This window comes from Stegastes partitus, unplaced genomic scaffold (genome assembly GCF_000690725.1).
Source record: "Stegastes partitus isolate 25-593 unplaced genomic scaffold, Stegastes_partitus-1.0.2 Scaffold10, whole genome shotgun sequence".
In the NCBI taxonomy this organism is placed as follows: domain Eukaryota; kingdom Metazoa; phylum Chordata; class Actinopteri; family Pomacentridae; genus Stegastes; species Stegastes partitus.
In genome coordinates, this window is record NW_007577741.1 from 898,090 (window position 1) to 916,123 (window position 18,034).

At 41.3% G+C, this 18,034-nt stretch overlaps 1 protein-coding gene across 1 annotated transcript; it reads left to right on the forward strand.

Annotated features, from left to right (window-relative positions):
* Window positions 1-6,078: 6,078 nt before the first annotated feature.
* Window positions 6,079-8,867, forward strand: LOC103360080 (green-sensitive opsin). Its single transcript, XM_008285737.1, has 5 exons — window positions 6,079-6,442; window positions 6,558-6,726; window positions 7,809-7,974; window positions 8,063-8,302; window positions 8,769-8,867. The coding sequence occupies exons 1-5, from the start codon at window positions 6,079-6,081 to the stop codon at window positions 8,865-8,867; spliced, it is 1,038 nt and encodes a 345-aa protein (XP_008283959.1).
* The last annotated feature ends 9,167 nt before the right edge of the window (window positions 8,868-18,034 follow it).

Sequence of the window (18,034 nt, forward strand, 5' to 3'; positions counted from 1 at the left end):
AACAACAGAGCCCCCAGACAGGAATCTATTTAAATCAGTATTAGGATACTATAGCTCAAAGCAGTTTCTGTTCAGTTTTGGTAAAATAAAGGCCCCGCACACAGGAGGAGCATGATCCTTTATGAACATGTCATTGTTTATTCTCTGTCTTGTGTCCAACTTCCACGAATAGATGAGTCTCATAAATGGATTAGTTGCAAATACTGTTAATGTAATTGACAAATAGAGCGAATAAATCTTCATCTGGTTAGTTAAAGTGGTATTAAGTCACTGACTTGTTAAAACACGTCTGTCATACCGAACAACCAAGACAACGAAGCTCCAAAGAAGACAAATGTGTGATATGATGCTTTAACCCTCAAGTCCTTCTTTTTTTAATTCACCTGAGAGAAAAAAAACCCAAATTCAACTGAATTCAGTTCATTTCAACACTGTGTATATAGTGCCTGATCATGATGTCAGTCATCTCAGGGCACTTCACTTGGTAAGTTCATGACCTTATAATATTAAAATCCCCCTTAAGCAGCCGTTTGGGAACTGGAGGGTCGGTACAGGCAGCGAAACGCCTCAAACCACAGACGACACAGCGTTAATGATGCAGTGGTGCCATATGAGAGGTTAGAATAGAGGAGAGGAGATCAGTGCAGCATGACAAGTCCCTCAGCAGCCCACGTCTACGGCAGGGAAACCAAAGGGAGGTTCAGCGTCAAAAAATAAACTTTGAAGGCAGATCTCAAACGAAGAGAGGGCGTCTGCCTCCTGAACCCAAACTGATTATTCGTTGACAGGAGAGAAGCCCAGTGCACGGACTAGCATGATTTTTTAACATTAGTCCGACACAGGATGTTACGAATTTTGACATAATTTTAAGATTTTACTGATTACTTTTAAAGCTTGCCAGGGCCTTGCCCCTGGCTATATTTTAGATATGTTAACCCCGTATATCCCCACAGGCAGCCTTAGATCCTGGGGTGGGTCCCTCCTGATCGTTCCAAAGTCAAGGCTCAAATCCAAAGACCTTTTCTGTGAGGGCCCCTCGGCTTTGGAACGACCTGCCTGAAGAAATGAAGCTCGCAGATTCAGCATCTTCTTTGAAATCACTTCTTAAAACCCACTTTTATAGACTCGCTTTTGAGTGATGTTCTCTTTTATTTCTCTTTTAGATTTTTTCTTTTCCCTTTTATATCAGTACTGCCTGCTGAACTTCTCTCTTTCTTGATCTACTTTTATCTTCAGCTTTTATCTTAATTCCTCTCTGTGATGTCGTCTTTCTAATCAGTTTCACCAGTTTTATTTTAATACACCTCCAATAGTGAGCCAGCCTGTTCTTTTTCATTTCTATTGTTTTTATTATTTTGAGTGTTTGCCTGCACTTTTTATACGTGTTGTTTTCCTGTTACCTTGTCTCACTGAGTGTTGTATTTCTTTATTATGTAAAAGCACTTTGTGAAGTCTCTTCTTAAAGGTGCTATACAAATAAAATTTATTATTATTATATTAAATAAGATTGCGCAGGAAGGACGTCCTAGAAACTTGTCTTATGTGTGAGTTACACAGAGAGTGACAGTGGGGTCAGGTACTCTGTTCCTGAGGTGTCCAGTAAAAATGTTTGACTCTGATTTGCTTTGTTTGTCCTCATAGTAAATACAGTTGAGCTTCATCTGCAGTGAACACGAGTGGCATGGAAGGATGCTGTTGTTTATTGAGTAGCGACGATGTGAAGATGATGAAGAAATTCTCTGCTGTCTCATTGGTATATAAAAAAGTTTATTTAAACAAGTACAATATCTCCTGTGACACCCAAAAAGAATCACCCTCCAGAACAAACTCCTGACTTATGTACAGGGGTGTTAAAGCTCAGACAGAACAGAGGGTTCATAACAGGAGATCAGACACAGAGGAGCAGGATTCTTTAACCAAAGAATCTCCAGCAGCACCAAAACATTTGTCCAGGACCTCGATGCCGCGATATGAAGTGAACAGAGGATTACTGTAGCTGGTTAGTAGCTCGTGAGCCAGCGTTCACGAGTAGCCAATCACTGGTAGAAACTTGTTAAACAGTGCTTAGCAGACTTTTTAGACCACCTGTTTCATTTGTTAAGCATATAAATAAATATATATATATACTGTTGCCCATAAGGCTGGAATAAAATATTGTTTTAACCTTAAATGGTTGTGATAATACGATTTATTCTTGATAGATAAAGTGTGTATCTCCTCAAAATTTTATTAGCATCGCAGTACACATACAACACACATCACAGTAAACGTTACGGAGCTTCACACCGACACACACACTCGTCAGGCTGACTGAAGCGGGAAATGACAAGAAGTCAACAAGCTTTTCAAGTGTCACCTTTAACCCCTCTTGTCGGGTTTCTCGTGTTGATTTCAGCTCATGTATCATAAGAGGAGCAGCCACTTCAGGGATTCTGGCTCATACTAAAAATGCACAGAATCTTTTGGGATGAACGACCACCACAATTAACTTTTGCAAACTGTGTATTCAGGCTTAAACTAAAATGGGGGTATGGACAATAGGATTAAGGGTTTCAATTGTTTGGTCACTTTAACACATATTTGAGAGGATTTCATGCACTAGAATGTCCAATACTACTCTTTAAATGTTCCTCAGTCGCTAGTATTGAGTCTGGCCACCCCTGACATGGATCAATGCGTAAAGACATCGTAGCGTCCACCAGCTGGTTGATGGTGTCAATGGGCAGGACGTCCCACTCTTCGGTCAGATCCTGAAGCCAGAACTGGTTTCACCTGGCAACTGGGACTCAGCATGTAATCATTGCACCTGTTCAAGGTGAATACTGATGTGTTTAAATAGGAATAAAAATGTAGGAATGTGTCTGAAAACAAAAAATATTCCAACTTTAATGGCTTTAATGCCACTCAGCTCTCCACGTTTTACCATTTTGAATTTCCCTCGGAATTAGTAATTAAATTTAGTAAATTAGTAAAAGAAAGAAGAGCCAAATCAGAAGCCCCTGTATGTTGACATTAATTAAATTTGCCGTCGTTTGTTAATTAAGACGACAGCGCATTCAACCGAGACTCTAGTGACTCAGTTTAACTGCAGCAATTGGTTTAAAGGTCAACCGATGTGAGGTACAGACCAACAATAATGAGGTAATAGGTTCCCGGCTTGTCTAATTAAATAAGAACATGAGCCGCATTATCAGGCAAAGGAGTCAATGCACTTGAATTTCAAACCCAAATATGCAACCAGACCAGTTAGTTTACAGTTTTCACCAACTCGCTTTGAAGTATATGTGTGCTGTTAATTAAACCAGCGTAGATTAAGTTTGTGGTGACTTTGTGCTGTGTGTTTGCAAACTGGAATTAGAGCCGTTGAGCCTCTGAAGACACAGTACTGAAACGCTGCAGGGTTCACAGCAGCTCAATATATGATTAAAGGGTTTGAACAAACAGAAAAAAATAAAATTGCTTATTTTCCAGCACCACCGCTTTAACTTCAGTAAAAAAAAAAAAAAAAAGAGTATGCAGGGCAACAAAAAGCACACATGAACTGTGTTTATGTCATCTGGTGCAGCAAAAACAGCACCGCTTCTTCAAGGTACGCTCGTCCAAGGTTTTTTAAGACACTTGGCATGTAGGTTGTTTCCGCCTCTTGGAGAACTGGTCACACTTCCTCCGTGGATTTAAACAGTCTCGCTGTCTTTTTTATCTTCATGTAATCCCACACTGACCCCATGATATTCAGAGCTCTGAGGGGGCAATGCCATCTGCTGCAGGACTCCATGTTCTGCTTTTTACTGAGGATAAATTTAGGACCAGTGAGTCTGCAGAGTCATTGTAGTTTTTTTAGATATCATAGTTATCAATAAACTAATGCACCAGTGCTTCCACGTGCTTGTTGTGTTCACAAATCTGACAAAGATTAAGACATTTCATCAATGCTTTTATTTTATTTTAGTTTGTAGGTGCACAAAATCTTTTCAGGCATTTCTTTCTCATTTTTCTAAGTTCTTTTTGTGTTAAATTTCGGTTAAATGTTTGAGCGAGGCGATATCGATGCAGAGGGAAACAGACTTTCCAAATAAAGGAAAACAAAGGCTCTGGAACCATTTGTCTATATGCAAAACACAGCAGATGCAGTTATAAAGAAATTTCTATGAACATATCTGACAAGTTGCAAAGAACACATGAGTAACATGTTCACTAACAAAACGCTCAACCTTGCAGGACAATATTCACTCGTACAGTCTTATCCAACCTTTTGTAGCTGTGCTTAGGCACTTCAATCACTCTGGACTGCTTCATCAAAGAAAAAGTCCTCGAATCAAACGACAGGGTCTCTATTAAACTTCAGATTAATTTGCTGAGCGAGCACTCATCTGCAACATGCATTATGTTGTGCGTTCCTTGCAACGCTGCAAAACTAAACCTCAAAGACTTTCTGACACACAATAGAACAGTACATTGAACAATCCAGGCTTACAGCAGGGGAGAGTAAAAGCTGCTCGTTAGACTAACACTTGCAGACTTTAAGAGTATTAAACTAAGCTAAGGTAAATCTACTTGTCACTATAGCATTTCTGCAAAATACTATAACCTATAACCTAAGCATATATCGCTCCGTCTGTCATTTGCAGCAGCTTTGAATACTTCTACCCCAAAAGTGTTTTTCTGAGGGGGCAATGATTCTCAGTGACACAGCACTTGTTAGAAGACGCACGGCTTCAGCAGTAAAGAAGAAGCTCTCACGATGCTTTTTTCGAAGCTAAAAATAAGTTTGTTCTAAACATGTTAGAAGTATGTCTTCAAAAGCATCTCATATGGACTCTAATGACTTTCTGGGTTGAGACCTGTACAGTGATGATGGAGGCTTTACGCTTCTGTAAGTGGTTTATGTCAATGTGAATGAGTTGCTTCCTCCTGACGGTGACCAAAGTTCAATTAGTAGTGTTGTTAATAAACAGGAATGACTGTTGATCGTGTTTTCATCAGAAGCAAGGGCGTGTAAATGGCCGTGCAGCACACAAGAAGACAGCAAGAGAAGCTGCAGAAAACATTTCAGAGTTGTCTTCTTATTTTTGTCTCGTCTCTTTGTCCCTGAAAATGGTTTGACATGACGAGGGGGACTAATGACCCAATCATTCTCTGAGGATGTGAAAAGAGGGCACATCCTCAGCCCAATGTGCAGTTTAAAAACACAAGCAAAGCATCACCTGAGAAAGGTTGCAGGTTCCCCTATTAAAACATTATCATATCGCACTGTTGCCTGGTGCTGCTCCCTGAGAAAATGTGCAACAAGTTGAGACAGAATTAAAGATATAACATTTTGATTGAGTTTTATAATTTCACATCACCCACCGGTAGCTGTAAAAACAGCGTTGTACTTTTAAACAATCAAAAACTACATAAAAGTACTTTTTTATTTTAGCATCTTGTTTATTTTCACAATCCTGTGGTGCATTTGTAACTGACAGAGATAAAGAAAATGTTAGCTGCATCCCAACTAGACAGACAGAGATGTACTTAAAACAGACACTTTTCATGAGCCGTTAAATTAAAAGTGCTTTTTTCATTCTGAATTGTTCACACACATCACTTTTGGAGTGCATTTAACTGGAAAAAGGAGATCTCTTGCTGACAGGTAGGAATCTGTATCATGAGGGAGAAAAAAGCTTGTGCAGTTTTATCACTTTAAACAGCAGAACAAGCGTTTAGTGAAAGTTTTACCTTGAGGAAAAGTTCAAGACGGAAAAACCAAAGAGGAAACAAGTGGCACCGTCTTTCCGTCTCTCTCTCTCTACTGTTACGTGACCTTCACGATTCTGGGCCATTAATTAGTAAACATGTCCTAAAAAACTAAAAAAAAAAAAAAAAGAAAAGAAAAAGATCACAGAGTAACAAGTGATTATGCCATGAGATTATGGGCTGATTTCCCCGATCCTCTTAGCTCATCGTCTTATACTGCCCTTGGGGGCTATAAAACCATCGCTACTGAGTCAGACGTCAGAAGTAGGAGTGCAGACACTGCTGCCTTGACAGTCCTCCCAGATTATCCTGCTCTAGCCAGTCCAATCCTAACTTGAGAAGATGGAGAACGGCACAGAAGGCAAGAACTTCTACATCCCCATGAACAACAGGACGGGGCTTGTCAGGAGTCCTTTCGAATATTCACAGTACTACCTGGCAGATCCATGGCAATTCAAACTTTTGGCCTTGTACATGTTTTTCCTGATCTGCACTGGATTCCCCATCAACTTCCTGACACTGCTGGTCACGGCGCAGAACAAGAAGCTCCGACAGCCTCTCAACTTTATCCTGGTTAACTTGGCTGTGGCTGGACTCATCATGGTCGTCTTTGGATTCACAGTTACCATTTACTCTTGCCTCAACGGCTATTTCTCCATGGGACCCATGGCCTGCACTATCGAGGGATTCATGGCCACACTCGGAGGTAAACTTCAGCACAAACACTGCACTGCTTGTCTGAGGCTGTAAACGTGAATCAGCTCTGTTGTAACAGGACCTGAAGGTTCTCATCACAACTTGTGCTCTGCTTCTTTCAACAGGTCAAGTGTCTCTGTGGTCTCTCGTGGTTCTTGCCGTTGAGCGATACATCGTGGTCTGTAAACCCATGGGCAGCTTCAAATTCACAGCCACCCACTCTGCGATAGGCTGCGGCTTCACCTGGATGATGGCTTGTGCCTGTGCCGTTCCCCCTCTGTTCGGCTGGTCCAGGTAATTCCTCGACACGATCCTCTCCACATCTGGGGCATGGGCTAGCATCTCCCCATATCTCCAGCATTACTGAGATTTACAACACAGGTTAAATATATTATCTGCACCATGCAGGCATGCTGTCAAATGCAATGGATGATAATGATCCATAGCCTGGGTGTGCTCAGATTGAATTTTTTATTTTAGATAGATCATTTATTTAGCTAAAATAGGGGCTGCATGGTGGCTCAGTTGTTAGCACCGGTGAGGATGCCTGGGATCTTTCTGAGTTCTCCCAGGATCTTCCTCCCACAGCCCAAACACATGCTGAGGTTAACTAGTGATTCTAAATTGTCCGTAGACGTGAATGTGCTTGGTTGTCTCTCAGTGTAGCCCTGCGACAGATCGGCCATCTGCTCAGGTGTCCCCCTGCCGTCGCCCTGTGTGGGCTGGGATGGGCTCCCCCGCGACCCTAGGGAGGATTAAGCGGTGTACAGATAATGGACGGAGTTAAAATAGTTCAGCTTCATGTTTCGTACAGCTTGTCAGTTCATGGCGTTTACTCAGTGAAACATCCTTCTGCAAGTCATTCTTCAGATGCCAATTTTCAAGTGTTAAAGGAGAGTCAGAGCGTAAAACAGGAAAAAAGCTGAGCTACTCTCCGATGATGTTTAAAGAAGCATCTTTACCAAGCTGACACATGACTTGAATCCTCTTGAGAACAAAATACATGTTCTTCTGACAGCTGAAGCAGTACCAGAGAACGTCTATTGGTTTGCTCTGGGGTTTAATCGAGGCTTGTGCTGCTGAGTTGATTTAAACGTTTACAGCCTGTTTTATTTTTTGAGAACATTATGAAAGATTTGCAGGCAACCTTAAAATCCTTTTAGCCTTTGCAAACAGGATAGAGATGGATGTCTCCCTTCAACATGATATCTTTTGCTTCAACCAAAGCACCTCTACAAAACCTTTCTTGTATTTAGCAGACATCCCAGCAGCTCCCACAGGGAGACAGACAACCATTCAACTTCACACATATGAAGAACCAATGCAGACTCACAGATTAACTTTAGCTCTTAACGCTGTATGTCTTGTGTTCACAGGTACATCCCTGAGGGTATCCAGGTCTCATGCGGACCTGACTACTACACTCTGGCTCCAGGCTACAACAACGAATCCTATGTGATGTACATGTTCAGCTGCCACTTCTGTGTTCCAGTCTTCCTCATTTTCTTCACCTATGGCAGCCTTGTGCTGACAGTCAAAGCCGTAAGTGCAGTTTAGGTTCCTCCTACACTGTTTACTCATGCTGTCGTAGCACAACTCAGCCATTAACAGACGATGGTCTCATTTTCAGGCTGCAGCCCAGCAGCAGGACTCTGCATCCACCCAGAAGGCTGAGAAGGAAGTGACACGTATGTGCATCCTGATGGTGATGGGCTTCCTCTTTGCCTGGACCCCATATGCCAGCTTTGCCGCATGGATCTTTTTCAACAAGGGAGCTGCCTTCTCAGCCATCTCCATGGCCGTCCCTGCTTTCTTCTCAAAGAGCTCAGCTTTGTTCAATCCCATTATCTACATTCTGATGAACAAACAGGTCAGTGTATTATTATCCTGTCGCAAACCCCGATCTCAGCCGTGGCGTCAGCAGTTATGAACGGAGAGCATTAGTTCTCACTTTGAAAAGAAACAGAAATAGGTGACATTAATTGGAAGGAAAATGCTTTATTTGAGAAGTGTTTTTGATTAACTGAAAGTGAAATCAGCAGCTGCAACACACTGTGATGTGGCTATGAACAGAGAAGAATGTCTTTTATTTGTCTAACACTTTCTATGGTGATCAGTAAATAGCAGCTGAGCAGAGCAGATGAGCCAGATGTTTCACATTTTTGCTCATGTATGCATTGATTTGGAGATCCACAAAGAATTAGACAGAAAAACTTTTAACTCAATATGTGAATAATATGGTGATTTTTCATTTGCTTTAGCATGATCTCCTAATCAGGTTGTCTTCCTGTGAGATAAGCCCAATGTTGACATCTGGTGTTTGTCCTCCCTTCCAGTTCCGTAACTGCATGCTGAGCACTATTGGAATGGGCGGCATGGTGGAGGATGAGACCTCAGTATCTACCAGCAAGACAGAAGTCTCCTCCGTGTCCTAAGAATCATAACTCCACAACCCCAGACACCCTCCTACCTGATGTCCTCCTGATTCTGAACGGCTGTCCCGACATGGAAATAAGCAAATGGCTACACGCTCATCTGTTGTTCAACCAATGGACATTAATCTTGGCATACGGCCAGTGACAACGTTTTACTGTACACATTCTTAATTGTTGTGTGTGTCTGGCATAAAAACTGGACTCCAAAATGAAACACAGCCTGTATGTGTTTCGCAATTGCTTGTGAAATGTTTGGATGGATGAGTGGGTGCGAATCACCTTTGTATATTTATGACATGGAGAGGTTTGCATATTTGTTAGCTTCTGTCATAATATTCTGTAAATATTTTATAAAACAAAAAAAAGTGTAGAAAAATATATTAAATGCATGCATGAAAAGATTCACTGGTTGCTGTTTCCTTATTTTGCATTCAAAAACACACTGCACTGGGATTTTGATGTGACCTTTCTCTTCTTTTTTTAATGATTAAGAGGTAAACAATTAACACGAGTAACACTACAAGCATTACAGATAAATGTGCAGGACAGACTTTACTGAATGAGAGGTCAGTTCAGGAGCACTTCTTCAGAGTTTGAAAGAATATCGTAGGAGTAGGGGTTAGCAATAGTGATTTAATTCTTTTATCAATTCTAAATGGTAAAGTGAAGTATATTGCATAGTGCTGTTCGAGCCACTGTCTATTGATAATCAGAATTTCCCAAAACTAAAATCTCTAACACTTGAGAATAATACCATAATGAGTTGTTTCCAAGGTACTTGGCATGCAGGTTGTTTCAAGCACCTTAGAAAACTTGCCACAGCCCTCCTGTGGCTTTAAATTGTCTCAAGTGCTTCTGTCTCTTAATGTAATCCTCGACTAAGGCATTGTAGGTGGCATACCATCTGTGACAGACTCTGACCAGCCGCTAAAGATTGTTCCTCCTGACTGTACTAAACAACAGAAAGGCCTCGTCCAGATTATACTTGTTGTGACTTTATTGTTATTGGCTGACTATGTTAGGAATTTGACTTCAGGTACCTTCAGTGTGCTAAAACATTACAACAGTGTTTAGAAGACGTATATATGCAGTACTTAACAAACTTATTCGACCACCTGTCTTATTTGTTAAGCACTGTATCTATACAGTTGAAACCAGAAGTTTGCATCCACTGTATAAAAAGACATAAAAACTTTTCCTTCAGAGTCAGAAGTTTACATCCACTAAGATGCCTTCAATCTATTTGGGAAAGCCCAGATGATGATGTCATGGCTTTGGAAGCTCTTGATTGGTTAATTGACAACATCTGAGTTAATTGGAGGCACACCTCAAACACGCTGCTTCCTTTTGTGACAACGTGGAACATCTAAAGAAATCAGCCAAGATATCAGGAAGAGAACTGTGGACCTCCACAAGTCTGGTTCATCCTTGGGTACAATTTCCAGATGCCTGAAGGTTCCACGTTCATCTGTTTAAACAGTTCTATCAAGTATAACCACCATGGGAATGTCCAGCCATCATAGCACTCAGGAAGGAGACGGTTCTGTGTCCCAGAGATGAAGTGTTCTGGTGGAAATGTGCAAATCAACACCAGAACAGAAGCTAAAGACCTTGTGAAGATGCTGCTGAAGCTGGTCAGAGAGTCATTATCCACAGTGGAACCAGTCCTGGACCGACATGGGCTGGAAGGCTGCTCAGAGAAGAAGAAGACATCACTCCAGAAGGAACATCAAAAAGACAGATTACAGTTTGTAGATGCACACAGGGACAAAGAGCTTCATCAGTGGAGACATGTCCTGTGGTCAGATAGAACTAAAACTGTTTGACCTTAATGACCATCGGTACATCTGGAGGATAAAGGGGGAAGCTTGAAGCCTGAGAACACCATCCCAGCTGTGAAGCACGGGGGTGGCAGCATCATGCTGTGGAGGGACTGGTGCACTTCACACAATAGATGGCATCATGAGGAAAGAACATCATGTGGAGATACTGAAGCAACATCTCCAGACATCAGCCAGGATGTTAAAGCTTGGACACTAATGGGTCTTCAGATGGACAATGACCCTCAGCATAGCACCAGATTAGCTACAGAGAGGCTTCAGGACAACAGAGTCAGTGTTGTGGAGTGGCCATCACAAAGCCCTGATCTCCATCCTGGAGAACATTAGTGGAGCAAGGAGACCAACAAGCCTGATCCAGTTCCACCAGTTCTGTCAGGAGGAATGGGCCAGAACTCATCAGACTATGATGAGAAGCTTGTGGAAGGAAACCTAGAACGTTTGACCCAAGTCATAGAGTTTAAAGACAACGCTACCAAATACTAAAGAAATGGATGTAAACGTCTGACTTCGAAGAAAGTAATAAAAAAATCTCTCTCTCATCATTCTGGCATTTAGCAAATAGAAATAATGTTGGTAATCCTACCTGACCTAAAACAGGAAAAGTTTAGTCTGATTTAATGTCAGATAGTGAGAGAAAAAAGGGTTATATGTGTTTTCATGCAGTGTCTGTGAACTTCTGGTTTACTGTACATGTAGCCACTGGCTATGATCTACATGACGTAAGGGCTTCACTGTCTCTGTCTGCAACTACATATCATAATTTTCTTTTGTCAAGTATGGCGTGCCCCAGGGCTCGGTTTTGGAATATTTTTTTCCTTTTCTTCTTCATGTTCAAGTGTCGTGCTGAAGCTATGCTAACCTTCCCGTTCCGTCCTCTGAGCCGTGTTTGCTGAGTTTTTCTTTTTCTCTGAAACTGGTATATTCCAAACAAGAGATCAACGCATCAGTTCACTTGGAAAAGGGCATCAGCATCACCTGAAGATCCAGCTGAGCTCAGTGCACAGATAGTGAGAGGGAAAGATACGAGTCTTCAGAGCTTCAAGGGATTTCCCAGACATTTAATTTTCACACCACCAAGCAGCTGACAGAGTAAGACTAAATATGACACATGCCATAATGAGACCTAATGTGAGATTACTGAAATCATCCAGTGATGTGTCATGCGGATGCTTTACAGTGAATCAGAAGAGTCAACTCCCATCAAGTGAGAGCCAGCTCCTGACTTTTGGTTTTTTTCTGTTTTTTTGCTGCTCAGTTGATCAGCTCAGCTCATGGCAGAACTTTGTTTTGATTGGCAGCATGGCGGCCTTGTGGCCAATCACATGTGAGGATTTAGTGCCAAAGCTGATGTTATAATGGAGATGCGATGCTATCTTGAGGAGCCCCTCATCCAAAGAGCAGAAGACACACTGAGCTGGTGGCAGACCAGGGCCTCAGTCTTCCCCCACCTGGTGAAGGTGATGGAGGGGAGACAACATCTGCTCCCTCTGAGAGAGTCTTCTCAAAAACAGGGCAGATAATAACCCAGAGGAGGAACCACATCAGCCCAGACAAGCTGAGACGCTGAATTTTTTTGAATGCAAACCTGCACTAAGGACATACTGTTTGGTGTTTGAACGGAGTTTTGTTCTGTTTCTGTTCTGGTTCTGTTCTGTGGGTTTGTTTGCAGTGTTTTGTTCATTTGTTTTCATGTTGAATTAACATTAAAAGTTTGATTAAAATATTAAACAAAAGTAAGAATGTCTGCTTTTGTAATGTAAAAATACACAAAATTAGGCCATTATAAGGCTTCTCGTAAAAACACTAAATTCAAAAGGGTTTATCAACATACAAAGCATTCCTATTTGCCAAGTTAGGCTAAAATATGAGGCGACAGATGATCAAATCTAATTCAAATCAAATCAAGTTTATTGTCATGTTGCTGTACATGCACAGTAGCACAGGCCAGATGAGAAAGCATTTTTTCAAGATTGTTCAATCAGCAAGTTTTGCAGGATGCACGTCTGGGATAAGACACTAGATGTTCATCGTCGCTGTCTCCTGAAGGGGGCGCTGCATCCATGTCCATGATAATAAATGAAGAGCCGTCTGGGAGTCCAAAGAGCCGACTCTTCTTTGGGAGTCGTGCCTCAGGAGCCGGTGAACTTCCCATCACTAAAATCATCCTCCATGCCACAATGACATTATCTTTTTTCTTTAACTTGATTAGTTATTCATTTCATTTATTCATTTTTATTAAGTTATTAAATAGTTTGTCTTTTTCACGAGAAGCATAAAAGGACATTATTTGTAATTTTGCTATACATTCTTGTGATGCATGGTGATAACTGAAAACTGAATTTTGAATCTTAAAAAAGAAACCTACGTCTAACCAACTTACACACGATACTGAAAAGCAAATCAATTCTGCATTCACCCGCCATGCATGTTCTTGCAGCTTTATCTCCAGCTTTGGTTGCTGCAGCGGTGCTACTTTTAGTCAGCATTTAAAATCTTTCTATGACTCTAATATTATAGTTTGTCCTTTGTTTGTAAAATATGCAGCTCTGATGCCAGTAGACCTGTGTACGTCTGTGATTGGTCACCTGGTGCCTCTTTAATGCGAACATGCTCATAGCCAGGTTCAGAAACCCTCGGTTGACTTTCGGGGTTGATGAGCAGCTTTGGAGGACTACTTTTTCAAACTGTAGAATGAAAAGATATCTTGGGTATGTTGGACTTGCTTCGTATTCCAGTTCTGAACAAAAGTTTCCATACACTTATAAAGACCATATTTATCGCAGCAGCCTTAAGTTTTCGGTGCCTCCTATAACTCTAATGTCTTTGTCACAAAAACCAGTCATGCATTTTGTTTTTTTTTCATAGATTTATTATAAGTCTTCTGGAAATATGACAAAATCTTCTTGGTCAAAAATATACAAATGATCACTTTTGGTGATGTAGAAAGCTGTGTTCATCTTTTTTTTTTCTTTTAACATCTTGTGACTGATTATGATTGATGATATCCGGTGACGCCTTTGAACCAATTTAAATACACTAATTAGACTCAGCTAGAAACACCACAGTGTGAAAGTCTGAGGAGCTCAGCACAGCTCTGAAAAAGTAAACACTGACTGGAACAAATCAGGAAAGTCACTTGGAGCAATTTCATAGCAGATCCAGAAATGATCTGTGCAAATAATCAATTCTGGTAGTTTTGGGGTGAACCTGTGGTGCTATGCAGGTGCGTAATCGCTGTTTCCATATTTTATACTGAAGGAGAGCAGATTTGTTCTTTTTGTTAAATTAACTCCAAAAGGACTGGATGTACCAACACAGAGAACCTCCAGTCATGTGAACACAACAACTGTGAGCCGAGTGCCACAGCTTTGGGTCTGCTTGTGGTGATGTGCAGCGTTTGGTGTCTGCAGAACATAGTGGCCAGACTTATGGCCAAAACGTTCAGTTTTGGTTCCATCAAACAAAAGAAGCTTCTTCCGGTTGACCTCAGAGTCTGCCACATGCCTTTTGGTGAACTCCAGTTGAGCTTTTTTCCACAGTGACGGTCTCTTCACCAATTTCCCAGAAAGCTTTGACTGGTGACAACTTGGGCAGCAGCTGATATGAACAGTCTCTCCCATCTCAGCTGCTGAAGTCTCCTTCACAGGAGTCATTGGTGTCTCGGTGGCCTCCTTCACGAGTCTCTTTCTTGCCCAGTCACTCCGTTTTTGATGACAACCTCCTTTAGGCAGATTTACACATATTCCTTTCATTTCTTTATGATGGATTTAACCACACTCCCAAAGAAAAGTTCTTGTATCCATCCCCCAGACTTGTGCTTTTCAATAACCTTTTGCACCGAGTTCCTTGGATGTTCTTTTGTCCTCATGGTGTAGGTACATCCATGATTCACCACTGACTTGACCTTCCACAGACAGGTGTCTTTATACTACAGTCACTTGAGACACATTTACTGCACCCACATGATCTCTATCTCACTAACTGTATGACTTTTTAACATCACCTCGGGGTAAATACCTATGCAATCACTTATTTTTATATTTTCAACCAACTGACACTATTTTCATCACGATTCAATGTTTAAAAGCAACGGAAGGAGGAAGCAGCCACAGGAAGGTAAATACTTTTCTAGGGTGAAGTTCAGGTCATTTAATCTCGTCACCACCGTCACCTGTTTGGAGCAATCAGTGCGTTATTCATTCAGTGACGCTGTAAACGTCCCGTGCCAATGGAAAAACAGCAGAGCACGACGGTTTCCCATTCTTAACTCTGCCTTTGTAAAGTGGATTAACACGTCAGCATTCTTTAGAAGAGATACTCGTGACGGCATGTGCCTGAGGTGCTTCTCGTGGATTGTGATGACCTCTACAGGCAAAATGTGGAAACGCCCTCCTGACAAATTCAACAATTCAAATCTGTGGCTATTTCTTTTCTTTATAAAGAGACAACTGTATTGTAGAGGCAGCTAGGTGTTAAAATGAACTCATTATGACCAGACATTTACATACATGCATTCATTTATTCATGCCATTTATAATACATACAATACTTCATGGCCACCAACTTAAGTGACAAAAATAGTTTGACATTGTGTAGAGTTGCTCATATAGTACAAAATACAAAAATAGATCCAGCTGATGTTTATTCTGTGGTGTGAAATCGCATGTGGTTTGAAGTTTTTTTTGCAGATTCAGTGACGCCAAATAGCTCAGATACTGTGAGTATATCTGCAGAGGGAGTCAAAGTGAGCATGCATGTGTCCGAAGATCGTACAGTTCTTGGCACTGGTTTTAAACTTGCAACCACTTTACAACGTCCTTCAAATGAAAGAGGGAATACAGATTCTGTTCCTGGTGCTGTTTGTCATTAAGTAGTGTAGAATCATCTAATCAGTCCACGCTGAGGATTATTCCACATCCAAGAGGAAAAAAGTCCAGAAATGTGAGAATATCTGTGTATGTAGAGACAGAGGGCATTTCTTTCTGTCTTACTGGCAGGAACTGTGTTTACGTCCTCACACATGCCAGGAGAGCTCAGGAAGCTCCAACTGACGAAACATGTTGTCCAAGATGCACACGTCCCACCTCTCGCTTAGATTTCTGGCTGCGCTCGGTCTCCTGGTGATGCCTAAAAAAAAATACAGACAGGAATTAAACAGCATTCACAGCACGGCCACTTTGTTCAAGCTTTTAATTGAAAATCAGCCTAAAGCAACTACGTCTTTGAGGTTTACCTTTAACTTAAACTGCTCTGACTGTCAGCACACTTTAATTAGCATGGCTTGTTGTTGTAGCTCAGAGCCAGGATGTATTAGTCAGGCCTGGATGAGTGCAGCACGCGTTCAGAAAGGTACCTGTGTACCTGCTTGAAAAGAGCCAATTATTATGCTTGCATTTAGCTGGACTCAGAAGCAGACAGCAACACTGCAGTGAAAGTTAAGAGGCTTATTGCTGACCATGGGAGTGAATGAGGGAGCTGGCGGGCTGCCAGAGACAGGAAGAGTCCTATCTGGGAGCTCGAGGAGATGTTGGTTTGAGCAGGGGAGGGTTTGTTGTAAAATTTGGATGTAGAAGATCAGTGGCACAGGTCGCAGTAATAAGCATGAGGGGCCCGGGCACGGTTAGCAGACAACCTGGCAAACAGTGACTAGAGAGCTGGTGTCACTGTGGACGGTGATTAATGGATCAGGATCAGGTGCCAGATTACTGGACGCGGTTCAAGTGAGGCGGCTGCCAGACAGAGTAGATCAGAGACACAAAAAAAAAGTACCACAAAATACAAACGTCATTTCATTGCTGCTGTGAAAGCCAATACTGCAAATAAGTGAGTCTTGCGCCATCGAACAAGCGCTGCATCTATAATGTCTACCAACCTGTGCTTTTACACTCTGTCTTGAGGCTGAATGGTTTCTTTGAGTGGCTCCTATTTCACGTTGAAGGTTGAAAGTTATATTTGCTTTATGTAGAATTTAAGATACAAGTATGAACTACCGAGGCCAGTCAAAAAGTTGAGAAGAGTTTGGATGAAACCTGCTACAGCTGCAACATGAGTGCAACTGAACTTGAAGCTTTCCATTGGGACGCTGCACTAGACCTGCCACAACTTTAAAAGCACCTGCCAAATATCCTATAGCTGCCCCTTGTGATGCCAAAACAGCTCTGGCATTTATTCCACCATCACCAGGCCTCAGGACGTTAGCAGGAGATCCTTTAGGGTTTGTAATTTGCAGGATGGGGCCTCCGTGGTTGGTTTTTCGAGCACGTCCCAGATGTTTAAAAACACAGACAAGATATCCTGAGAGGCATCTGTTTGTCATTACTGCGTATTTTACATTTAGACATATAGATGCCTCAGAGTTGTGGGATGATCACATCTTCTTCTCTTTCCCAGTATCTTACTAAACACAGAACTCTGCCACCAGCCCATCACAAGAACCAAGACACGTGACCATATTGTTTCAGCCTCCTTTCGGTGGCTCCCACGATGTTTCAGAATCGTAAGATCTTTCTGTTTTTAATGCTCTTCAAAGCCTCTCTTCGTGCTATATGTCTGCCTTATGTTCAAGCCTGCATGAAGCCTGAGATTCTTGGGCTGAGATCTTCTATCAGTTCCAGAGATGGAACGAGCCGCCTGAGGAAATGTGGTCAGCAGAGTCAGTGATCTGTTTTAATGAAAGAGCCTTTTCTGATTTTACTTGATTTACTGATGCACTTTATTGTCTGTTTTTATTATCCCTTGCTTCTTAGGATGTGGTTTTATTTTGTATTTTGTTTGATTTGCTGTATTTGCTTGTTATTTTCTATGTTTTTTGTTCACTTGATTTTATAATCTGCTTTTTTAAAATACTGTGTCTCTTTATGTGTTTTGTCATTTTTATTTGTTTATGAAGCACCTTGTAACATCAGCTTTTACTCAGTTACTATTATTATCTAACAGATTTAGCAATTTGATCTCCTTTAACTATAAATAAAGTTTAATTTTATAAGTAGTTAAAGTGTTTGTTTTTGTTTTTTTAAAATTGATATTCATTTACAGGCAGAGATGGGTAGTAATGTGTTACATTTACTCCGTTACATTAAGTTAACTAACCTTTTGGATAAATTGAATTTGTGAGAGTAATTTTAACACAACATACTTTTTAATTTTACTTGAGTATAATTGGGGGGAAAAACGTGACTTTTGCTCCAATACACTCGGCTTCATTACCTTTACATTTGACTGGAAAAGATCAAAATAATCGCATTATTTCTCCTCTGGCGGAGAGACTTCCGCCAAAGGCGCCGTCACATGACTCCGTGTGACACAATTTACTTTTAAACACTCAAT